This window comes from Ailuropoda melanoleuca, chromosome 8, assembly GCF_002007445.2.
Source record: "Ailuropoda melanoleuca isolate Jingjing chromosome 8, ASM200744v2, whole genome shotgun sequence".
In the NCBI taxonomy this organism is placed as follows: domain Eukaryota; kingdom Metazoa; phylum Chordata; class Mammalia; order Carnivora; family Ursidae; genus Ailuropoda; species Ailuropoda melanoleuca.
The window spans coordinates 74,500,999-74,527,001 of NC_048225.1; the positions used below are offsets into that span (position 1 = coordinate 74,500,999).

Sequence of the window (26,003 nt, forward strand, 5' to 3'; positions counted from 1 at the left end):
TCTTGCTGGCACTACCCCTTGGCTGAATCCAACTAGAACCAAGAAGGCAAGTTAGTCTGCTGGTGTTGTCAACACAGGTCAGCCTCCGGGGTACACAGTATGTGGGAAGAGTGGAGAATGGACCCAGATGGACTATCAGAAGTACAGAAACCAAGTGAGTACTTATGAGGAAAATCATCCCCATGACAGACAGAGAGGAAGAAACAGGCTTACATGATGAGGTATTGTTTAGAGCAAGCTAGATGGAAGGGTTTGGTTTGCTGGGAGAGATGGGTATTTAACATCAAAATAGGCTTTCATATAATTGTGTCTCTTGAAGAATCCTTGAAAATGGGAAACATATATCCACCCCTGTGAAATGATCTGGGCAAGATTGCACTGATGAGAGGAGCCTGGTGGGCTAGGATGACTTTGAACTTTGAAGGGTCCTTGTAGCACGAGGATTCTGTGTTCCAGGAGGCGTAATGGAAATCAGGAAACAGAATCTCCTGCAATATATTCCCCACACTTCGAAATGGAAATTAGGCTATTCCAATTTAGGAATCAAATTTAAGCAAAAAGGGTGTTAGCAGATTGTGCACCTCCCTGTTTGAAGTGGCAGCTAAAGAAGGGACGCTGCTTTTTCTGGGTGAAGCAGGATCTCACTCTGCCTGTTTTCATCTTTACTTAGCACCTGCTGGCTTGGAGTGCTGACGCCCAAGCAATCAGACATGGGGATGTGCCAGGAGCTTGACCTCCCACGTCTGCTGCCCCTCCCCCACGCCCCATGACAGCCTCTCCTGATATAGATGGACTGGAGCTGGTTTAAAATGACAGTCTCAAGTTCATGTAGGAAGGGAAGGTTAATTCAAAGAAACAGCCAGGCAAACTTCCTTTCTCTGTAGGAATAATTCTCATCCCCCTTCCCATGGCCCACTTGGGAGCCCATTTTGCCTTTAGATCCCGCTGGCAGAAGACGATGAACTCTGTCGACATAGCTTGTCCTTTATCCTTCACAAAGCCATTTGCAATGACTTCTTTCAGAGCTATCTCTACCTGCTGGAAAAAATTCCCTTGGGCAAGTGAGTCAGAGCTACTGGATAAGGGACAAGAAAGAGGGACTGTGTGAAGTCGTGGGACCTCTGCAAGAGGAGTTAGAACAAGGACATTTTTCAGATAAAAAGAACCCACAACCAATGTGAGGCGGCTTAAATGTCTCAATGGCATTCTTTCTTGCAGGGTGCAAAGATCAGGTGCTGCCTGGCAAGTCAGGCCTCTGTTTTGGGATTCCCATGCACCCTCAGGCACTGTGATTTGCTTCCCTGGGTGTCGGTTTGCCCAAGTACCAGGATTACAGAAATGTGTTTCCTGAGTTTTGAAGGACATTTTTAATATTTGCCAAAATTGAGAGGGAGTCAAATGAGGTAACTCAAAGATGAGACTGTTAATGTGGTAATATGTCAAGTAAGACTTTAAAAGAAAGACTAAATGATAATAGATCAAGGTGTCCTTGTTCTCTCTCTCTCTCTCTCTCTCTCTCTGTGTGTGTGTGTGTGTGTGTGTGTATGCATGAGCCCACACTCCACACGATCCTTTCTGGCTTTCCTGAGTCACAATGACAGAGAGCCGAAAAGGAGTAGATTTTAGTCTGGTCTTTGAATATAAAGAAAAAACCTGGGGCAGTGGTCTGTCTCCCCTTTCCCTATTTCCTTTAGTTTTCAGGGAATTAGACAATAGGTCAATAAAAAGCTTATCGGGTTTGTCTACACTACTTTCCTCAGCCTCTGTGAAAGGGGTTACTTCAAGGAACTCTTAACAGCACTGAAGAGGAAATAACTTGCGATTAAAGAATGAAGTGTCCCCCTTTGATTTATATTTTCCCCCAGTGAAAGCAGGACCAGTATGTATCAGCCCCAGTCTGTTTTCTTAAGGCTGTCTGAAAGCCCCATTGTGCACTTGATGTGGCCAGGGTTTCCAGACGTCGTAGCAGCTGCGTAATTCTTTCTATTGCATTCAAGAAACTAGCTGCTAACAGCCTACCAAATTTTCTTTTTATAAATCCATTTCTGAAGGGATCTTTAATTCTAGACATACAAATGCTTTCATCTCATACTTATGCAATGCTTCTTAAAAAATTTCCTTATTTGTGATTTTACTTGATCCTCACAGCTACCCTAGGGATGGATAGGATAAATATCATTATTTTTCTCCTCCCACCTTCACACCCTACCCCCTATCTTATTTTTTCAGATGGGGAAAAGAAAATTCAGCAATGATGAGATCTAATCTAGACAGATCTCATTTAGATATCAAAGCAAGAACCCAACACAAGGGCTCTTTCCGGTAGATCACACTGCCCATAAGTAATTCTTTTAGGATGCGTTATGTGTCTCATTTGTATCCAAATGGAAAAAGTAGAGCAGTCCATTTGGAAGGTGAGAATGTTCTGGTTGCTCCACACACTAGCAGAGCACTGCTTTTCTAGAGACACTCTTGAGTCTTGTGTGCGCCATATCTCAAGAACAGTAGCTTGGTGGCCTTAGTGACAGTAGACTGGAGAAAGATATCAATTACAATGACTAAGATACTCACTAAGGGGCAGATGGCTGCCAAATTTTAAAAATAATTACTAGAGAGAAAAAGGAACTCACCTCTGAAATCAGCTGAAGATGAATTAAAAAGGAAGAATAAAACAGTATCTTCTGAAAATCAGGTGAAAATTAATTGGGACAAAGAAACTATAATTTATATTTGGTCTCAAACCTTTTTTTTAATCAGTCGAGTGGTTCTGATTGTACCAGTTTTTCTCCTCTGTGAATGTGCTGATGGTTTATCAATGGCTTTCAATCTTTAAAAAAATTATTAATAAAAAACCAACGTTTTGACAAAGTATTCCATGGAAGCCCAGCATAAAACAGGAAAAAGTGAACATTTTCTGCTTCGGGTTGGGAACAGGGTGTGTTCCCTGTTCTATCTTCCTAGCCTCACCAGTGGCTCCTGAGGCATTTCTATAGCACCCATCAGTTTCCATTAACACTGTTTGAAAACTCTTGGTCCATTTCTAAGCCAAATATGACCCAATTTTACTTAGTTGGTTTTCCATAAATAGGTACTGCTTATTTTCTCTGACTCTGATTCAGCACAGGCATTAGCTTCCCCTGAGAGTAACAGAGGAAGCCCCATCCATAGTATCTCTTTGATTTTTAGCAAGTGGGGGCTATATTAGTCTGTGTGGACTATGCTACCCTGCAATAACAAACTAGCCTTAACATCTCAATGGCTGAACATATAAAACTTTATGTTTTTGCTGTATCATTTCAACAAGCATTATGGGGGAGGGGGGCTCTGTTCCACATAGACATTCAGGGATCTAGGATGATAAAGGCTCCACTCTCTAGGGGCGCCTGGGTGGCTTAGTCGTTAAGCATCTGCCTTCGGCTCAGGGCATGATCACAGCGTTCTGGGATCGAGCCCCACATCAGGCTCCTCCAATGGGAGCCTGCTTCTTCCTCTCCCACTCCCCCTGCTTCTGGTCCTTCTCTCGCTGGCTGTCTCTCTCTCTGTTCAATAAATTAATAAAATATTAAAAAAAAACCTCCACTCTCTGGGACACTGCTAGTCACCATAAAGAAAGATAGGAGCTAAAGTTTTACCTACGAGCCCATAAATATTTTGTCACAGAAGGACATACATTACATCTGTTTGGAGACCATTGCCCAGAACCAGTTATGTGCCCTGTCTAACTGCAAGGATGATGAGCAATGTGGGGGATTATATGTATATCTGATCACTAGGAAATGTTTCTGAGAGGGGGGAAAACATTGCTTTTTAGAGATAGAAACACTGGACATTTCTGATCAATTCAATTTAGTGTAAGAGACATTTACGGAACTCTGTCGCTGTGCAAAGTGCTGTTCAGTGTACTGGAGAAGATTCAAACACAGTCTCTGTTCTTTAGAATTTTATAAAATGGTAATGGAGGTAAATCAATAAATAACTTTTTATTAATCCTTAAAAGGTTTAAATTAAGGTTACAGGAAAGGCAGCCTATCGACCCTGTGAATACTCAGCTTTTTTGTGGTGTTTTCTTCTCATGACAGAAGCTAGAGCATCTCCAGGAGACTATAAGAGACTTGCAGGTGCAGAAAGGAACCAGCACATGGGTCTCATCTGTCAATATGACTTTTAGCCAATCACAAGTCTCCCTCAAACCCTTGATTATCTTGCTTTATCCTTGGGTTTTGCCCCTCGGAGATTATAAGGTCTATTTATGGAATGCATGTACCTATATTAGTTCCCCGATTGGACTCTAGTTCCCATGACTCATTCATCTCGTCCTCTTCTATATCTGTAGAATTTAGCATTTATCAAGGTTCCCGGCACAAAGAAAGAACTCAATACCTGTTCACAGCAGATTAAATGGCCCCTTAGTAATAATTAATTGCAGGTCACAAAGTCTTGAGTTCAAATTCTGACACTGCTGCTGAGAGAGAAGGTCACCTGTGCAAGTTACTGAAGTCTCTGAGTATCATTTTCCTCAGAGCAATTGAAAGCAATTGCATATAGTAAATAGTCAATGCTCATAAGAATTAGTTTTTTCTTTTCCTTCCTCAGAGCCAGGCCTCTTTTAATGTCACCCTAGAACAGGCATTACCAAAGATGATAGGCTCAGCTCACTGTATGGGATTTTTCAGGCAGCAGGGGATAGTAAAGTTTTCAGTTTGAAATGAAAACTTAGCCAGTGGCTGCTCCACTTAAGGGTTTCAGAATTGGCTCCCCCTCCTTTTGATGATTTCAAAACGTCACAGAAATGAAAATAAAGCCCTGCTTTTGAAAGGTTAGGGAATGGCTACTTCAGGGTCTGCACAGAGTTTGTTGTTTGGGGTAATTATGGGAAGAACGTTGGCTAACCAGACTCTTTTGATTCCTTCTTTCCTGCCTTCCTCCTTCCAACTGCCTGCATTAAGTAGCCAGTCCCACACAGCACACTATGCAGGGACATTCAGTCATGGGGACACTTGCTGGAATATCCTTGGCTAGCTTCAGAAATTCGTGGAGAAGCAAGAGCATGCATATTTCAAATCTCCAAGGAAGGCTTAGCTGTGCCACTGAATACAACACCTGTTCAGGAAGAAATGGGAGCAAGCCTGTTACTGTTCTCAGTGGTTTGCACATTATTATCTCAGTGACTCCTGACAGCATGCCTATTAGGTGGTGCTGTTCTCTTCCCCACCCTATATCCAAGGGACCGATGCACCGTGGAGTTAAGCAACCTGCTGAAGGTCGCCTGGCTGGGGGGGTGGGGAGCAGAGTTAGAACCCAGGCAGTCTGACTCCAGAGTCTACCATTTTTGAGCCTCAAAGTCATGCTGCCTCCCAGTGAAAATGGCAACTTGAGTTATGTAGGCAGCAATGTAAGTTTTACCCTGTTTTTTTTTATTTGACAGGAACATAAACCTAGTCTCTGAAGAGCATTGGCTTTGTACTAAGATGATCAACAAGGTAGGCAAGCCGGTGAGTAGGTTCGTGTAATCTAGTTATACCAGCACAAGTGCACTTGGGGGCTTGGAGTGAATGATTTTTCCAAAGGTGGCCATTTGCGATCAAATAGGAAATAAATAGGAAAACAGTTGTATACATCTCCAGTTTGTATACAGTGCTCAAGGGGGCTTATCTAAGGCCCAGTGGAGATATTTCTACAAGTGAACCACTCAATAATCCTTCTAGCATGATCCAAGTGTATTTCCGCGTACATAGAAGTCAGTGACTATTTGTTAATCGTATACTGAGTAAGAGTCTATTACTCCTGCACATTGTTAAAGGCTTAGTCTAACTTCACATTTAGAATAGTGGCTCCAGAAGGGCCCTATGCACCCCAATGTTCATAGCAGCAATGTCCACAATAGCTAAATCGTGGAAGGAGCCGAGATGCCCTTCAACAGATGACCTGGATTAAGAAGCTGTGGTCCGTATATACAATGGAATATTATTCAGCCGTCAGAAAGAACGATTTCTCAACATTTGCAGCAACATGGATGGGACTGGAGGAGATTATGCTAAGTGAAATAAGTAAAGCAGAGAAAGACAATTATCATATGGTTTCACTCATATATGGAACATGAGAGAGAGGAGGATTGGTGGGAGAGGGAGGGGAGGAATGAGGGGGGGTAAACAGAAGGGGGAATGAACCATGAGAGACTGTGGACTCTGGGAAACAAACTGAGGGCTTCAGGGGAGGGGGGTGGGGGATTGGGATAGGCCAGTGATGGGTATTAAGGAGGGCACATATTGCGTGGTGCACTGGGTGTTATATGCAAGTAATGAATCATGGAACATTGCATGAAGAACTGGCAATATACTGTATGGTGACTAATATAACAAAATAAATATTATCAAAAAAAAAAAGAATAGTGGCTCCACAGAGTTTAGCAGAATTGATGGGGTAGGATGTGGCTTCATTTCTATGTGATTTTAAGTTACCAAAGTTTTCTGAGTCTCTCATCACTCATCTGCAAAATGATGAATATAACCCCAGTTTCGTGTTATCATTATGAGGATTAAAAGAGATAATGTGAAGAGATGATATGAAAGTGCTTAATATAATGCCTGGTGCCTGGGAGGTACCCACCAGTTTTTAGTACCCTCCCTTCACTTACCTCTTTCTTTCTACAGGAATCAGTCTCTAAGGAGGAAATTGATAACAATGGTCGCCTCTTTGCCATCACAATTAAAAGCCAGAGTGAATAAAAACATTTCCTGTAAAACACCCGGGACTGCCAAATAAAACTCAGCATATAACCCCTGGGATTGTTTCAAATTGATTTTACCCCTGTGGAGGAGTCATGGCTGCACAACTCATTGAACAGTGATACGTTGTTCAAACGTTTGCTGTTACCTTTGCAATGCAGATGCTGCAAGATTATTTTGCTTCAAAGAAGTGGAGAACAGATAGCTTCCTCTTTTATTTAGCAGACTTTCAGATACACACGTGGCATGAGAGCGATGAGATATGGGTTTTGGATTTAAGTAGACCAGGGTTTAAATTCCAGCTATGTCCTTACTAGCTACTTGATCTTGGGTAATTTAGGTAACCTCTTGCTGTCTTGTGTTCTTCCATAGGTGATAACATCTATCTTACTCATTCCATTAGATATGAATGGTAAGCGTAGGTAGTGCTTACATCCATGTTTAATTAATGGTAGTTACTATTTTTTTTATTATATGGGTATGCCTAATCAGAAATATAGATATCTTATAAACTATATGAAAAATGTAACTTGTGTCATTTATGTCAGCTTTTCCCTCTAGCCACTCTCTACTTCGTTGAAACTATATGCTACTCAAAGAACAAAAAACAAGATATTCATTTAGTCAGTGGATATTCAAAAGAGGCCTACTATGTGTTATGCATAATGGTAAGTGCTGGAAATAGAGTGATAGAGACCCCCACAGGATGCCACAGAGGTGCACAGGACACATGGTGTCGGCTGAATCAGGGCCTGACTCTTCTGATGCAAATCTCACCGTGAGAAATCTGTCCCCACTATCTTGGCCTAACTTCTAGCTTTCTAAAATTTGACAGTAGGTGAGGTAGAACGCTCAAGTAGGAATAGGGAGTTGGGAAGACGTTCAGCCAACTGGGTAGGGAATGTGATGTGGGGTGGTAGATCCTTGCCTAAGTGGGGAAAGTGTGTTGTCCCTCTTGCCCTCCCTTTGGTCACCTCATTTGTGTTCAAACCTGGTAAGAATTAGGAACCACTGAATTAGTCCTCAGCTGAAAAAGAAGAGGCCCTCTAATACTTTTAGGGCAGGTAGTGCATTATTTTAGAGATCAAAAACACCAGACACCTAAAGCATTCAGGGAGCAAATCAAACCTAGAGGGCCCCTCAGGGCAATCCTGAGACGTGATAATGACAAGTATTCTAGTATTCTGGCACACCAGACCTTTGGATTCCACCAGAAACACTGATAAAACTTCCCACTGTCCCTGCTGGTGAAAAAATAGAAATGAGTTCAGTTTTTTTTACGATTCCACATACAAGGTGTTTGTCTTTCCCTGTCTAACTTATGTCACTTAGCATAATGCCCTCAGGGTCCATCTATGCTGTCACAAATGATAGGCTTTCCTTCTTTTTTATGGTTGAATAATATTCCATGATACCTAGATACTTTCTCCCTCCCTTCCTTCCTCCTTCCTTCTTTCCTTCCTTCCTTCCATTAATTCTTTAATGGCTAAATTGGGAAATGCTCATCTGCAAATCTCTTTTATGGAAGGTCTTACCCTTCATAAAGGCATCTCTTAATTGGGCGTTTTTTTTCATTTATAAATAAAAGGCTAACATGATCCAATATCTTATCTCAAATCATTTTAAACTAAATGTCTAAATTTAACCTACCTATCCTCTCACATCAATTTTCAGTTGACAAACAGTTTTAACTTCTGGAATAAAGTCTAAAATAACTATAACCAACCATTTATAAAAACAAAAAGGAAGAAAAAAGAAACAAAAAGACAAGAAGATACTCAGCAGACAAAAGTGCTTAGCTATTAAAATTTTCCTTAGAGAGTTCAGAAGATCCAAATTCTTCTTCCGGGCAAATCAGCTTGTACTCTACTTTCCTTTTTGTAACAAGTAAACCATTGCAAGGGTCTTGGGAATTCAGCCCATAATGTAGGTCAAGAAATAAGTACCATATTATATCAAGAACGCATAGAACTATATCAAGAACTCTGTCTTAGACTACCGCAAATTTCAGAGAGACATTGCAATCCTACAAGAATGAGCTGCTAGGTGTATTTCTATAATAAAAAGGCACAGGCTGATGACTGATTACCTTATCTGAGTCAACCTGCACCATTTAAGGAGCTATCAAGAGAGGAGAACCTGGGGCTGGCCATGACACCTCATATATCGTTTTAGTGAAATGCTCCTGTCAATTAGGTGAAAATGAGAACTCAAGCCCATAACCATAAAAACCTACCTATTGAGTCTGACCCCTGCTGGGCTTGGCATCCACTTGTGGTCTAAATGTTGCTGGCATAATGGTCCATTCCCATTTCCAGATTAAGGGTTTTAATAGACTTCACCAACTAGCTGACTTAAGCAGGTGATGATGAGAGTGCCTGCTTTGCTGCTTTGGTTGGATCCAGGAGAGTACTGGGCTGTGGCTTGCTTGTGATCCCTGGCAGCATGCAACTTGGGGAAGATGCTATGAGCTGTGGTTTCCTATCCTGGTTTTCTGAGACATACAGAAGAATTTGGAGCACTCATGTTACTGAGATGGTTATGCTTGATCTTTGTCATCCTGTAGAATTTATTGAGCCACCTGCTGTTTGCACAACACTTTACTAAGTGCTAGGGGAAGGAGATTGGTGTAGGGTAGTGGTTCCCAATGTTTTGAACCCGAGGACTCTCCTTTTAATGTATTTTCTCAGTCAGTTGTTAATATGTGTATAAAATGGCAAAAAAGCATGAATATATTTAATACTTTTTAAAGATTTATATTTAAAAAAATCTATAACAGTTAATATATATGGAGCTACAGTATATAATATTGTTAGCCTCTAGAAATGTACGTTGGAGCTGATTCTTGTATCTCTTTCAGCAAACTCATGACCATTCAAGGGTCCAAAAATTGGCTCCAATGTCTTTGAGTTGGAAAATACCAGTGTAACTCCATAGATGGAATGTATTACGATGAAACATTATAAGTGGTGTTTGTTGGATTTTTAACTATTAGAATCGAAATTTGGGACTATGTAATTGTTATTCAGTTAAGAGCCAAGAAGCACTTTATTTCAATTTCATGACCTTGGTGTTACCGGAAGAAAAATGATTCTAGTTAAGGTTAAATAGATTCTCTTTTCTTATACTCTTTCTACTGAAACTTATGTCTATTTTGAATTGCTTTATATGCTGATCATAACATTTTTATACTGTTATACATTTTGCTTGGAACTTTCACCTATCTTTTATTTGTGATGGTTGCAATAAAAAATATGTCTTCTTGAGAATATCATTAATGTCTCTTAGATTCGTACTCTATTGTTCAGGTTCTAATTCATTCTATTTCTGGATGAACTTATGTTTCTGAAGCCTATAGTTTCTGTTGTAATAAAGACTGATTTCTTTCTAGATATGATATGTATCTGTCATTTTGGGATTTCTTTTCATTGGATTCCTGGGTTAATTTCATTGTCTTTTGACACATATTTTCTCTTGATTTTAACCCTCACTGGGCTGGAATACAGCTTCAAGAAACCTCTGAAGAATGAATCCATGGTAGGTAAATATTCTTTCTGGGCATTAAGTTTTAGGTTCAAAATAATATCAATAGCACTGCTTCTTTGTTTTCTAGTGTTTATTTTTTTCCTTAAAGATTTTATTTTTAAGGACGCTCTACACCCAATATGGAGCTCGAGCTCACAATCCCCAGATCAAGAGTCACATGCTCTACTGACTGAGCTGGCCAGGTGCTCCTGTTTTCTAATGTTTCTAATGAAATCTGTGTTATAAGCCTGATTCTAGTCCTTTGAATATAGTTGCCAGATAAAATATAAAACTCAAGATAAATGTGAATTTAAAATGATCAATGAATAATTTTTTGTATAAGTATGCCCCATGCAATATACAACATGTCAAGCATTCATATACCAAGAAACTTTTATTGTTTATATGAAATTCAAAACTAATTGTTTGACTCATATTTTTATTTGCTAAATCTGGCAACCCTCCTTGAAGATCAACCACCTTTTTCCTTGTAAATAATTAAGGACCTTCTACTTCTATGATTCTTACTCTTTGTGTTTTGAAATTTCCTAAGGATTTGTGTAAATGTGGCTTTTGTTTAATTTATTATTATTATTATTAATTAAATCCATGCTGCTCAGTAGTTGTTGGACTCTACAATCACTTTCAGCTCTGGGGAATTTTCTTTTATTATTTCTTTAATAATTTTCTTTCTTCCATTTCTCTGTTATTGAGAATCCTAACTGGCTTGATATTTGGGTGTCCTGAATTAAGTCTTTATAGCTCTAATCTATTTACCTCAGTTTTTCATATCTATCTCTTTATTTATAGTTCTGACAAATTTATTCAATGTTCTATTTCAAAGTTTTTGGTAATCAAAACTTTAATCTCTAAGAATTCTTTGCTACTCTTTAAATTATCACTTTCTTGGCATTTTTTTTTTTTTTTGATTTATGGATGCACCAGTTCTCATATCTCTCCAAGGGTATATTTTTTTCTGTTCAGTTTTGGTTTACATCCTCATCCATTTCCTGAATTATTTCTATTTCATTTGGGGTAATTTCTAATTGTTTATCTCTATCTTTTCTTTCAGACTGCTGTTTTACCCCCATGAGTTTGGAAATCATTTTTTATCTGTGGTTAGGGATAAAGGAAAGGTTCAGTGATTCTAGGTAATGGAGAAGGTTTCCTCTGTTAAATATGTCTCCCCTGAATAGAAAGGATGACAAGGAGCTATACATGTGTAGGGAGATTCTTACCAGACTCTGATCTGTGTGAGCAGATGAGATGCTTGGAGTCATCTATATGCTAAAATGAGTAGTATTCCAGGATCCTAACATTAACTGCTTTAGGTCCCCTTAGGCAATTAATTTAATTTTTTTTTTAAGAGAAGACACTCCCCCACCCAGGATTATAGCTGTGCTACGTGTTGCTTTTTGGGAGGGTGCATTTGTCCTCTCACTGGTTGGCTTGTAGAGAGATTTTTGATTAATTCTTATTTCCTTTTGCATCTACCCAAGGCTGCAAACGTTTTTAGCTTTGTTCCATCAGCTTTTTGTCTTCCAGACATTTGTTGAAATCACAAATCCATCAGTGGCCCCCCTCTCATTTTCTTCACTGTTATGTATTGAGTTTACTAAAACAATTTGGGGGGAATATGGGGATGGATGGAAAACAAATGCATGTATTCAGTCCACAATCTTGAACCAGAAATTCCTTCCTTTCATTCACTTTTATCATTTCCACCTGAATGTCCTCTAATGAAAATATTTNGAGCAGATGAGATGCTTGGAGTCATCTATATGCTAAAATGAGTAGTATTCCAGGATCCTAACATTAACTGCTTTAGGTCCCCTTAGGCAATTAATTTAATTTTTTTTTTTTTAAGAGAAGACACTCCCCCACCCAGGATTATAGCTGTGCTACGTGTTGCTTTTGGGAGGGTGCATTTGTCCTCTCACTGGTTGGCTTGTAGAGAGATTTTTGATTAATTCTTATTTCCTTTTGCATCTACCCAAGGCTGCAAACGTTTTTAGCTTTGTTCCATCAGCTTTTCGTCTTCCAGACATTTGTTGAAATCACAAATCCATCAGCGGCCCCCCTCTCATTTTCTTCACTGTTATGTATTGAGTTTACTAAAACAATTTGGGGGGAATATGGGGATGGATGGAAGACAAATGCATGTNGATGGAAAACAAATGCATGTATTCAGTCCACAATCTTGAACCAGAAATTCCTTCCTTTCATTCACTTTTATCATTTCCACCTGAATGTCCTCTAATGAAAATATTTTATATCTGAAGAGGTGCATTTTCATCTACAAAAAAACCACATACATCCATGTTTACTCTTCAGAAATTGGAACATATGTTTTTCTAAAAATAAACGTCTTAAAATAATACCACGTATGGTTTCTTAAAAATGAAGTGACATAGTATATGTGAATGTGCCTAGCGTACTACCTGGTACAGAATAATGGCTCAATAATTGTTTTAATCTTTTTTATTATTTTATTTTCAGAAGAGCTCAAGCACATCTTCCGTAATGTTGGTACAAAGAGATAGTTCAGTATGAGTTGCTTGAAAAAACAATGAAAACAGTGTGGAGATTCCTCAAAAAGTTAAAAACAGAGCTACACTATGACCCAGCAGTTGCACTACTGGGTATTTACCCCAAAGATACAGATGTAGTGAAAAGAGGGCCATATGCACCCCAATGTTCATAGCAGAATTGTCCACAATAGCCAAACTGTGGAAGGAGCCGGATGCCCTTCAACAGATGAATGGATAAAGAAGATATGGTCCATATATACAATGGAATATCACTCAGCCATCAGAAAAGATGATTACCCAACATTTGCATCAACATGGATGGAACTGGAAGAGATTATGTTAAGTGAAATAAGTCAAGCAGAGAAAGACAATTGTCATTCGGTTTCACTTATTTGTGGAACATAAGGAATAGCAGGGATGAACTCTGGGAAACAAACTGAGGGTTTTAGAGGGGCGGGGGTAGGGGAATGGGCTAGCCCAGGGATAGATATTAAGGAGGGCATGTATTGCATGGAGTGCTGAGTGTTATATGCAAACAATGAATCATGGAACACTACATTAAAAACTAATGATGCACTGTATGGTGACTAACATAATATAATAAAAAATTTTAAAAAAAGAAAAAGAAAAAGCGATGAAAAAAATAGCTAACCTGAATGTACCTTGTGATTAGAAATAAGGATTAATGATTAAATTCTCATAAAATATTTGGAGCGCAAAGATAAAACTCACAATGAAACTTGTAACATACTTCATTCTATTATAGTAAAAACTGTTAAAGTTTTAAAAAATACAGTAATAAGCTGAAGTTTCATTAAACTATAGGGTTAGTAAGTCATGAAAATGCCACTATGCATGGGATACCTGAAGATCAGAGGGGTTAAGAAGTTTTCCTAAGGTTACATAGTGAGTAAGTCACTGAACCAGAACTGAAACCCACATCTTCTGACTATACCTTTCCTCTACAGCACAAATTCACAGGCTTCTAAGGGCAATTCAGTGTATGATAAGATTGAATTTGTTCTGTCATATAAATATTAATAAATAATAATATTTCATTTGCAGTGAAATTGTATGCTTTAACAAGTCGAGTCGTCAATGGTGAGATGCAGTTCTATGCCAGAGCTAAACTTTTCTACCAAGAAGTACCTGCTACAGAAGAGGGTATGATGGGAAATTTCATTGAACTGTCCAACCCAGATATCCAGGCTTCTTGGGAATTTCTTAGGAAATTTGTTGGGGTGAATTATCCAACTGAAGCTTGATAAGGAAGTAAAGTCTTTGCAAACATTGAGCTCACATGCTTCTGTGTTGTCATTTAAGTCATATTAAAGCCATATAGCAGAGAAAGACAATTATCATATGGTTTCACTCATTTATGGAACATAAGAAATAGGAAGATCGGTAGGAGAAGGATGCAAATAATGAATCATGGAACATTGCATCAAAAACTGGGAATGTACCATATGGTGACTAATATATCAAAATAAAAATTATAAAAAATTAAAAAAAAATAAAGGCATATAGCTCAGCCAAGAGTTTAGCCTGAAAGCCTGTTTTAAGATGTTCACAAAGGACAGGTCTCATCAAACTACTTGGCATTTCACCATCCTAGTACCTGCTAATCTTTCATGCTTCAGGGGGAGGTGAACTAGTAGTGCTAATATTATAATATGGGGATTAAGAAGACATCTCTTTTTAGTATTACAGATGAAATAGTGGACACCCAAATGATTGATGAGAGATCATGCCATTTGGGATCTTGGGATGATTTATTGATTTCCTGTAATACAAATTCAATACAGTAAGGAAATGCATGCTTATGTTTGGTTTTAAAGTGATAAGTGCAATAGAATCTCTTCATATTATATAATGCATAGTGCAGACTTTGCCTTGAAAGAATGTGGTCTCTTTGTAGCTCTGGTCGTGGGTGAAACTGTTTCCTTACTTCCCCGTCGTATGGAGACAGACTGCATAGTGTAGTGCCCAAAATCCCGGGCTTCAGAATCATTAGGCTCTTCTGTTTAGTGTATAAGCAACCTTGTTTCTTAAGTGCTCTAAGTCTCAGTTTTCTCACGTGACTAGGGCATAACCATAAAACCTACCTCACAGGATAGTGTGAAGATCAAATGAGATAATATGTATCAAGTGCTTGCTTTGTTGTGCATAATTATCACCCAATAAATCTAATTTACTACTAATAATAACAGGCTTTCATAAAATGCATTCATTACAGTTTAAGGAACTTCATTGAGTTGTTGGAATTAACTTAATAGAGCTGCTGACACAATAAAGCTGCTGTTGGTCTACTGTAGACATGAAGTCCTAACTGGCAAACAGGTTCCATCCCAATTCATTTTGAAGTCATCTCTTGGAAATGTGGAGCGCATTTTATTCTGATAAAAGCACTGGGTGTTATATAAGACTAATGAATTCCAGGCCTGTACCTCTGAAACCAATAATACATTATATGTTAATTAATCGAATTTAAACTAAAAAAATATTTAAAAAAAAGAAACATAAATATTGTAAGTTTTTGGGTTAGGTTGTCAACCTCCTTAGAAGCATACTATTAAGAATATCCCTAGTGTTGAGGTGAGACTCAGTTTACCTCCAACCTCCCCGGGGCACCAAGTACCTGAGCAGAGAGAATTGGATCAGGAAGGAGCACTCCCCGGGGCTGATGTGCGCGAGCATCAGCTGCAGCCACGAAGGACTGTGAGGCCGGAGCTGATGGCCATGGCTGTTTATAGGTCACGGCAACCTGGAGTATTTCTAATCAGTATTGCTGACTGACTTCATGGAGTGGTTTTTCTGAGATAGTCACTCTGCTAAGCACTTTAGAAGTACTGTCTTGATTATGTTTCACAAGAGTTCTAGAAGGTAAGTACTATTATTATCCTGGTTTTTTACAGTTGTGGAAACTGAGGTTTGGAGATGTTAAATAAGTTGTCAAGGTGATGCAGCTGGTGAGAGACAGAGCTGGGACTTAAGCCCAACAGGGTCTTCTGACACCAAACTCTCTACTCTTAACCACAGCATATTTTTCCATTTGTCTCATGAAGCAGAAAAATCCTTACTTGTGTGTGTATGGGTGTGTGTATGTGTGTGTGTGTGTGTGTGTGTACCACAGACCTCAATTTTCCTCCAGCCTGGCCGAAAGCAATCCCTCCTGCTTGCCTCATGGTGAGGCTGACTTTGATCCCAGTGCATTTCAGAAGCTTAGTTAGTAATCCAGCTGTCTTGTCACTCCATGTGGAATGCCAAGCTGACCACAGGGATGCTGGTCAGACAGTGCCCGTACACACGCCCGTGGACTTGGGAAAGGAAACAGTCTTGTGCTTGCATATTTATGTTGGAAAAGAGCAACCTGCTCTTTTCAAATATAAGGAGTCCTTCTTAGTAGACAAGGCTCATTTTGAAACTGTGACCTCTACTAAGTACAAACAGTCTTTTTAAAGAAATGATATTTTGGTACTTTGACCTTAATAATCTGCTAAATTAGTATCCAGGTCAAGATACAAGGAGTTAGGGAATATGCGTATCTGACATGATTTATCCTTATGTCAACTGGGAAAAGGCAGGTTGTTTAATTTAAAGTTTTGCTTTCCTTTCACCACTTAGTGACACAGAACAGTGGGAAAAGGTGTTTAAACTTGTTACAAATATGTTTATTTTAGCAAATAAACAAATGATACCAAGATGATGTCAATGTTATGGCCGATAACTTTCCTCAGTTTTAGCTTTCCAGTGGGGGAAAGCAGCAATTTAGAAAAATTAATCGGTATTTGGTGGTATTTATCTTTTGACCTTTCACAGAGATTGGATGACTAAAAACTCTGGGTGTGACTTGTTCTATTTCATGGTTTTTATACAGTGGAATTTAATACTTTCTTTTTAGTTTTAAACTCCACTGGATGAACTTAAAATGATGTTCTTCAAAACAAAATATAGAGGCAGAACCAAAACTAAAATGAAATTCCTAAGAGCATATTTTATTCTTTTATATGAGTCCATACGTAGGAAGACAGCATCATAAGTGACAATGAAAAGAACAGAACCTCTTGTTTTGAAATCATTCATTATATGTAGGTCTAGTCACATTCATGGAAAGACACCAGGGTTTTAATAGCGGCAGCCATGGCGTCCAAGAGGCAGGAGGTATACCTGAGGTTTGTCTTTGAACACTCCTTCCCAGAAGAGTCGTGTGTGAATGAGAGAGAAATTTGGTGCCAGGATAGGGGAAGCAGTGTCAGTACGTGTAGTGGAATAGAATAAAGAGAACTAAGCAATAGTGGTGAGAGACTAGCAGTACACAGGATTAGGGTCAACGATACCTTGATGTATTTGTAAATAACCATTGTTTCAGAAGTAACTATAGTCAAATATCACACATTTAAATTGGAGAAAAATACAAATCAGAGGGTGAGAATTTTCAAGGGAATTCTATTTCAAATGTTTCACCTCTCTGAACCTCAGTTTCTTTGTCTAAAAAAGTAGGGAAATTAGACATGAATGCTTTAAAAAAAGTCTCTGGAGTTTTGTTGAGATCTTTCACGGTCTTATTGGGTGAGTGGGTGAGGCCCTGCCTCCCTTTAACCAGAGCAGCTTCGTGTTTATTTAGTTCATTGAGATAAAGGAGGTCAGCTATTTTCATCTAAACTCCTCTGGCACAAGTCTCTGTGCCCTCTTTGCTTTATCATTCTGTGGTTCTAATTCTAAGACCCCTTGCTACAAAATGTGACCAACATGATCTATAGAGACTTTAAGTCCAAGTAATGATAAGAAAAATTTGTAGTTATAATCTCTAATTGAGCGTATAAATTTCTACTAACATCATTTTCAGTAGCTTAAAAGAGTTTTCCTATACTTTCCCCATCTTGTTTATGTTATGGATTTACTTAAAAGATGTTTTCTTTATGGTGTTCACAACATAAACCTTTAGCCTAGACCTTTTTTATTTTTCTGAATTAGTTCACATTTTAATATCTGAATGAGGGAAGTGACATGGTGTAAGTAGGCAAACCAATGGCACACGTACCACCACTTCCCCTTCCCATACTCAAGGCAGACATCACTAGTCAATCACAGAACTCTTTCCTTCATTGAGTCTCAATGAAGCCTTAGGATTTTTTCCACATAGCATTAGACACATCCTACCAGGGGAATCAGAGTTGGCACTTGAGGTGACAACCGTAAGGTAGAACTGGCTTTGCAGTCACACAGTTCCCTGTTCAAGTCCTAATTCTGCCATTAGTCGTGTGGTATTAGAAATTTAAGTTTCCTCAGCCTCAAAGTGGGGGATAATCATCATTTTGTGGAATTGTTTTCATTATTATAGTTATTACAGATGCAAAGAGCTTCTATGTATAAGCACTTGATAAATCATGGTTATTATGATTCCATTTGAAAAGAGGTTACAATTGCTTCACTTTTTGTTTTTCATTGTGCTGTTATTGCTGTAAAGAAGGCTTTTTGGGTGGACTAGAAAGCAGCATTTCTGATGTTTCCTTCTGCTCAAACTTCACCTCTTGATCCTTAGCTAAATGTTTTTTTTAAATCCTTAGTTCCTGTGAAAACAAGAGTAGGCTTTCTCCTTCAGTTCTTGATTGGCAACATAAGTACCTTATTACTGTAATTTCTAGCACAAAACATATTTAGCAGTCATCCCAACTATGACCAAGTAATCTAGACAAGATAATATATAGAGACCAAATAACACATATCTCAAAGTTTCGGCTGGTATATACACATGTATATGTATATGTTACTTTATAGAAGTAAGTTTGAGAAAGTTTTCATTGGCTGATTTCCCCCTGCACCACTTATCCATCCTTCACCTCCAGTTAATTTAGTGTATAGACCTACATTATAAAAATAATTTTAGGGGGAATTTGTGCCCAGTAAATCATGTAGTTTCTCTTACAAAGGCAGAAAACAATTTCTAGCATGAAAAGAGACAAGGAGACTTTGCTGCAAACACCTTCTATCCATGTGACTATGCTGCGTTTGAAGTAAAATTCTGGCCTGAAAGGCTCTCTCACTGCTTTGCCCTTCCCTTCCCTTCCCTTCCCTTCCCTTCCCTTCCCTTCCCTTCCCTTCCCTTCCCCCTTCTCTTCCCTTTCCCCTTCCCTTCCCTTTCCCCTTCCCTTCCCTTCTCTTTCCTCTCCTCCCCTCTTCTTTTTTCTTCCTTCCTTCCTTCCTTCCTACCTTTTTTTTAAAATAAACATAGCAATAAGCTACCCTGCAGGTCCGTTTAGCTGTGGACTTGACCCAAATTTGCAGTTTATACAATTCTACTTTTAAATGGCTTTCAGTGGCCCATTTCTTTGAGAAAATTGCCAAATTTTTAAACCTAAGATATTATATTCCAAAATCTTACTTTGAAATTCTTTTGAAGACCTATATTTGGGTAAAATAAAGAAAGTGAAAACTAGCAATATTGGATATTTTTTGAAAAAGGTAATTGGATGTTCTAGAACTTGATTGTGGTAGTGGGTACATGCCTGTGTACTTTGTCCAAACTCACTGAACAATCCATTTAAAATAGTGCATTTTATTACATGAAACTGACCAAAATTAATTTGGTTTAAAGAGGTTATTTGAGTGTCCCAGACTCAGGGTCAGTGTTTGTATTTGAAGTATTCCACATGGTACCTTTCTGCAGGGCCCCGGGAGAGCTGGGACAGACTGCGCCTTGGATTGTGGCTCTGGGATAGGAAGGGTCAGCAAGCATGTCTTGTTGCCAGTTTTCAACAGTGTGGAACTGGTGGACATGACGGAATCCTTTCTCCTCAAAGCCCAGAACGACCTGCAGCTCAATGGGGACACGGTAGAAAGCGACCACTGCTATAACCTGCAGGAATGTACACCCCCACTGGGCAGATATGATGTCATCTGGATTCAGTGGGTCTCTGGTTAGTCCTGCATACCCTAATATCTGGCTTTCTCTCCTTTCCAGATAGAGAAGACAATACCTGGGGCTAATTTGAGGATTTGTGGAGAAGGAGCAAAGACGTAACGGGAGATAAAGTTGTAGTTGTGCTTAGAGCAGTTAGCTAGACTTAAGCATCATAGAAACCCCCAAAGCTCTGGTCCTCCCAATCTCTGCCCTAAGATCCTCAGCTACAAGCCTGAAAATTCCCATCCTTAAGGATGGAGCACCTTTGTACCAATCTAACTCTAAGAAGAAAACTAAATACTTGAAAGACTTTAAAAAGTGGGGTCAAAAAAAGTTTATCTCCATTTATTGGCAAAACCAGACTTTCTTAGATTTAAATTCCCAGGTAATGAGATAGCAATGAATTAGATTTTGGTCTAAGTGAGTGTGTGTGTCTAGGAGACACAGAGGAGTGATGACAAAATTGTGCTGTCCGGGGACAATGGCAGGGACTCATGGGATAAGCAATAGTTTATTTTGTGCCTGTGAGGTAGCTAGACCAGCTAACAGAATACCTATTTTATAGATGGGATATAGAACCTCTCAGAGAGGATGCCTGTCTTCTTACCTAAATTCTCAAAGCTTTCTGCAACTAGAACAATTCAGGCTATTAAATAATTCATGAATGAGTGAACAAATGGTCTCTTGATTCTTAGCCTTGTGGTCTTTCCTACCTTCCTGTTCTCCTCCCTCCTATCCACCATTTCATCCTGTTCCCCATCTACTTGGCCTCACCTGTAGGATACCTGACCGATAAAGACCTTCTTGCATTTCTTTCCCGGTGCCGAGCTGGCCTGAAGGAAAATGGTGTCATCATCCTGAAGGACAACGTGGCTCGAGAGGGCTGTATCTTCTATCTCTCTGACAGCAGTGTGACTCGGGACATGGACATCCTTCAGAGCCTCATTAAGAAGAGTGGGCTGGTGGTGCTGGGCCAGGAGAAGCAGGACAGTTTTCCAGAGCAGTGTGTCCCGGTGTGGATGTTTGCACTGCACAGTGATGGACACTCCTGACCGGCAGTGGGAATGCATGGCTGGACTGCACAGGTTGCTTTGGGACAGAGGTGCTCTCCTCATAATTCATGGGGTGATGGAGAGAAGGGATGCAATGCACATCTGTAAATGATTGATGTAGTATGTACAAGTTTCCACTAATTTTATAAATATATATATGCACACACTCGATGGATTTTCCAGAAAGTAAATAGAGTGAAACATCAGGAAAAATGTTTTAAGAACCACTTGCATACACCCAAACTGTACAAGTGTACACAAAAACAGAAAAAGGATCAGTGCTCACAAATTCTAAACTGCCTTGGTCCATGAAGATTTACATTACGGAGTATCCTGGGATGGGCGGGTCAAGCCTAGACCCCCTTTCTCTGCCCACATGCTAGATACATTCTATTTCCTTCCTCTTTGCAACTACTCAGACAAAAATCTCACCCTAATTAAGAAGGCACCAGTCAAAATAATCTTATGAAAACAAATCCATTGCTTACTTTTGTCTTCAGCTTTTCTCTTCCCAGAAAAAGTGTATGTGGTTTCACTTTCTATTGTGGGTCAATTTCACCACCCAGTGATGTAATATGGATGTAATTTGATAAGAGAAGTCTACATTTCAGTGATGAGGAAGTGTCTCCTTTCAGGAGAAAATGTTGTACGTTGAAGTTTCAGCTGTGAACATGTAAGTAAATGTCCTTGGTAATCTGATTTTAGCCATTGGCCTCCAACACCGCTTGCTTTATTGCAGCCGCTCCTGTTTTTTTCATTGATATGAATGTACATTGGAAAGAGAAAGGAAATGATAAACCTGAAAACTAAGCTAACTGGATTAATTTAAGGCATTGGTTTAATTAAAAATAATCTAGGGGCGCCTGAGTGGCTCAGTTGGTTAAGCATCCAACTCTTGATTTTGGCTCAGGTCATGATCTCAGGGTCGTGAGATTGTGTCCTGCATCGGGTTCCGTGCTAGGCATAGGATCTTCTCTCTCTCTCCCTCTACTCCTCCCCACCTTAAAAAAAATCTGAAATCATTCAAACAAAAAAATGTAGTTTAATTCTTATTAACAGAATGTTTAAATATAACTGCTTTAAGGCATCCCGATATCTTCATGTTGAAAATATACATATTTGTATATTGACATATATTTGTATCTTAGTATATATTGAGTCTTGTATGAGATGCAAAATATCAGTTTTAATAAAGAAGGTCTACTGCATGGATATGCTATAACCATAAAAATTATACTTGTAAGTCATAGCTCTAACTTAGAAGGAAAATAATCATTATGAAACCTTTATTACCTTGTTATAGGGTTACCGTGGTAGTTTTATTTATGTCCTGGAAAATTAAGTTACTTACTTTGCCTCTGGCACCTTCTATCTGTTGTGTTCCTCACCATGCTCTAGGGTAACATAACAGAACGTGAGTTGGAACCATTAGAGAACAAGCCAAAGACCAGAACTAAAACAAATGGCGAGCCATTGCTAAACAGACTGAGTATGGCAAAAACAGAGGCATTCATGTTTTAATCCCCCATGCCTTGGAGCAAATTAGACAAATCATTTTTTAAGGTCATTCCAGAAATTTTCTATTTCTTTTATACCAGCACCCTTAATTCTCTTATCTCTTGACTTTCTGTTTTGCCAATATTCAAATCCTAGTTGACAAATCATCAATTTTCTCTGCTTCTGGGTTCTTGAGCTTTGGAGAAAATAACACGGTTGTCCTAGAAATATGTTAACTCAGGGGAGTCTTGGAGGTTGACCAGCAGTCCCTTTATATTCCTAAGTCAAGTCACTTTGTAATTCTCCTCAGACAGTTTTCAGATCTTTACTGCTTTACATAATTTCCCAACTCCATATCCATCCTTAACTTAATTGAGAAAGTAGAATTAGGGAGTACATTGCATTAGCATTCCCTCTCTATACCGCTTATAACAAGTGCAAGGTAAAGGGAAGTGTGGCTGGAGAAGAGAGGTCATTGGAGCCAGATCATGCTGTCTAAAGGGTCATGCCAAGGTTTGGANAGCTAACAGAATACCTATTTTATAGATGGGATATAGAACCTCTCAGAGAGGATGCCTGTCTTCTTACCTAAATTCTCAAAGCTTTCTGCAACTAGAACAATTCAGGCTATTAAATAATTCATGAATGAGTGAACAAATGGTCTCTTGATTCTTAGCCTTGTGGTCTTTCCTACCTTCCTGTTCTCCTCCCTCCTATCCACCATTTCATCCTGTTCCCCATCTACTTGGCCTCACCTGTAGGATACCTGACCGATAAAGACCTTCTTGCATTTCTTTCCCGGTGCCGAGCTGGCCTGAAAGAAAATGGTGTCATCATCCTGAAGGACAACGTGGCTCGAGAGGGCTGTATCTTCGATCTCTCTGACAGCAGTGTGACTCGGGACATGGACATCCTTCAGAGCCTCATTAAGAAGAGTGGGCTGGTGGTGCTGGGCCAGGAGAAGCAGGACAGTTTTCCAGAGCAGTGTGTCCCGGTGTGGATGTTTGCACTGCACAGTGATGGACACTCCTGACCGGCAGTGGGAATGCATGGCTGGACTGCACAGGTTGCTTTGGGACAGAGGTGCTCTCCTCATAATTCATGGGGTGATGGAGAGAAGGGATGCAATGCACATCTGTAAATGATTGATGTAGTATGTACAAGTTTCCACTAATTTTATAAATATATATATGCACACACTCGATGGATTTTCCAGAAAGTAAATAGAGTGAAACATCAGGAAAAATGTTTTAAGAACCACTTGCATACACCCAAACTGTACAAGTGTACACAAAAACAGAAAAAGGATCAGTGTTCACAAATTCTAAACTGCCTTGGTCCATGAAGATTTACATTACGGAGTATCCTGGGATGGGCGGGTCAAGCCTAGACCCCCTTTCTCTGCCCACATGCTAGATACATTCTATTTCCTTCCTCTTTGCAACTACTCAGACAAAAATCTCACCCTAATTAAGAAGGCACCAGTCAAAATAATCTTATGAAAACAAATCCATTGCTTACTTTTGTCTTCAGCTTTTCTCTTCCCAGAAAAAGTGTATGTGGTTTCACTTTCTATTGTGGGTCAATTTCACCACCCAGTGATGTAATATGGATGTAATTTGATAAGAGAAGTCTACATTTCAGTGATGAGGAAGTGTCTCCTTTCAGGAGAAAATGTTGTACGTTGAAGTTTCAGCTGTGAACATGTAAGTAAATGTCCTTGGTAATCTGATTTTAGCCATTGGCCTCCAACACCGCTTGCTTTATTGCAGCCGCTCCTGTTTTTTTCATTGATATGAATGTACATTGGAAAGAGAAAGGAAATGATAAACCTGAAAACTAAGCTAACTGGATTAATTTAAGGCATTGGTTTAATTAAAAATAATCTAGGGGCGCCTGAGTGGCTCAGTTGGTTAAGCATCCAACTCTTGATTTTGGCTCAGGTCATGATCTCAGGGTCGTGAGATTGTGTCCTGCATCGGGTTCCGTGCTAGGCATAGGATCTTCTCTCTCTCTCCCTCTACTCCTCCCCACCTTAAAAAAAATCTGAAATCATTCAAACAAAAAAATGTAGTTTAATTCTTATTAACAGAATGTTTAAATATAACTGCTTTAAGGCATCCCGATATCTTCATGTTGAAAATATACATATTTGTATATTGACATATATTTGTATCTTAAAATATATTGAGTCTTGTATGAGATGCAAAATATCAGTTTAAATAAAGAAGGTCTACTGCATGGATATGCTATAACCATAAAAATCATACTTGTAAGTCATAGCTCTAACTTAGAAGGAAAATAATCATTATGAAACCTTTATTACCTTGTTATAGGGTTACCGTGGTAGTTTTATTTATGTCCTGGAAAATTAAGTTACTTACTTTGCCTCTGGCACCTTCTATCTGTTGTGTTCCTCACCATGCTCTAGGGTAACATAACAGAACGTGAGTTGGAACCATTAGAGAACAAGCCAAAGACCAGAACTAAATCANCCAGAACTAAAACAAATGGCGAGCCATTGCTAAACAGACTGAGTATGGCAAAAACAGAGGCATTCATGTTTTAATCCCCCATGCCTTGGAGCAAATTAGACAAATCATTTTTTAAGGTCATTCCAGAAATTTTCTATTTCTTTTATACCAGCACCCTTAATTCTCTTATCTCTTGACTTTCTGTTTTGCCAATATTCAAATCCTAGTTGACAAATCATCAATTTTCTCTGCTTCTGGGTTCTTGAGCTTTGGAGAAAATAACACGGTTGTCCTAGAAATATGTTAACTCAGGGGAGTCTTGGAGGTTGACCAGCAGTCCCTTTATATTCCTAAGTCAAGTCACTTTGTAATTCTCCTCAGACAGTTTTCAGATCTTTACTGCTTTACATAATTTCCCAACTCCATATCCATCCTTAACTTAATTGAGAAAGTAGAAGTTAGGGAGTACATTGCATTAGCATTCCCTCTCTATACCGCTTATAACAAGTGCAAGGTAAAGGGAAGTGTGGCTGGAGAAGAGAGGTCATTGGAGCCAGATCATGCTGTCTAAAGGGTCATGCCAAGGTTTGGACGTGTTATTCAAACAACAAGGGGAACTTCTGGAGGATTTAAGTAAGGGATTGATTTTCCTAGTCCTGGGAGTAGATGTATAGATCATGTGGAAGGAAGACATTTAGAGTAAGACCTACTCCAGGCATCTTCAATCTAATTCAGCAAGCTGAACACGCTGCTGCTGTTCACTGATACATCTGTGTTGTGGTGCAAGTGATAGTCTCTGTTAGCCCCCCAATTCTGTCCGTAGTTCACCTACCTTGGAATCATATGGAAAGCTGTTATAAAATAGAGATTGGCAGGCCCTGTCCCCATTAGAACCTGGTACTGTGAGGTGGGCTCAGATATAATCTGTATTTTTTATAAGGTCTCAAACTGATTCCGATAATTAGTTTTGTTTGAGAATACTTATGGGAAAAGAGGTCTGGAGCTGGGCTATTCAGAGCCACAGAAAGATAACGTAGGGAAGGGGAGAATATGGACCTGTTTCAGGGAAATAACTAGATAGTGAAATCCATTCTCCACACTGATGCCAGTCTTTCTGAAATATAAACCTGACCATGTCATGTATAAATTTTCAATGACTCCCCATCATTGATGGGGTGAATTCCCATCTCCTTAGAATGACATAGAAAATCTTTTGTGATCTAGCCTTGCTTTCCCTCTGCAACCTCAGATTTTTCCACATCCCCTGCTGCTGTACTTAACTACTTTAGTTCCCTAAA

At 39.2% G+C, this 26,003-nt stretch overlaps 1 protein-coding gene across 1 annotated transcript; it reads left to right on the plus strand.

The window, feature by feature from the left end:
* The first annotated feature begins 907 nt into the window (after positions 1–907).
* On the plus strand, positions 908–23,264 carry METTL11B (methyltransferase like 11B). Its single transcript, XM_002918564.2, is given in 5 exon segments — positions 908–950; positions 953–1,057; positions 13,847–14,022; positions 19,449–19,698; positions 22,993–23,264. Coding segments are annotated over 5 exon segments (846 nt in total).
* The last annotated feature ends 2,739 nt before the right edge of the window (positions 23,265–26,003 follow it).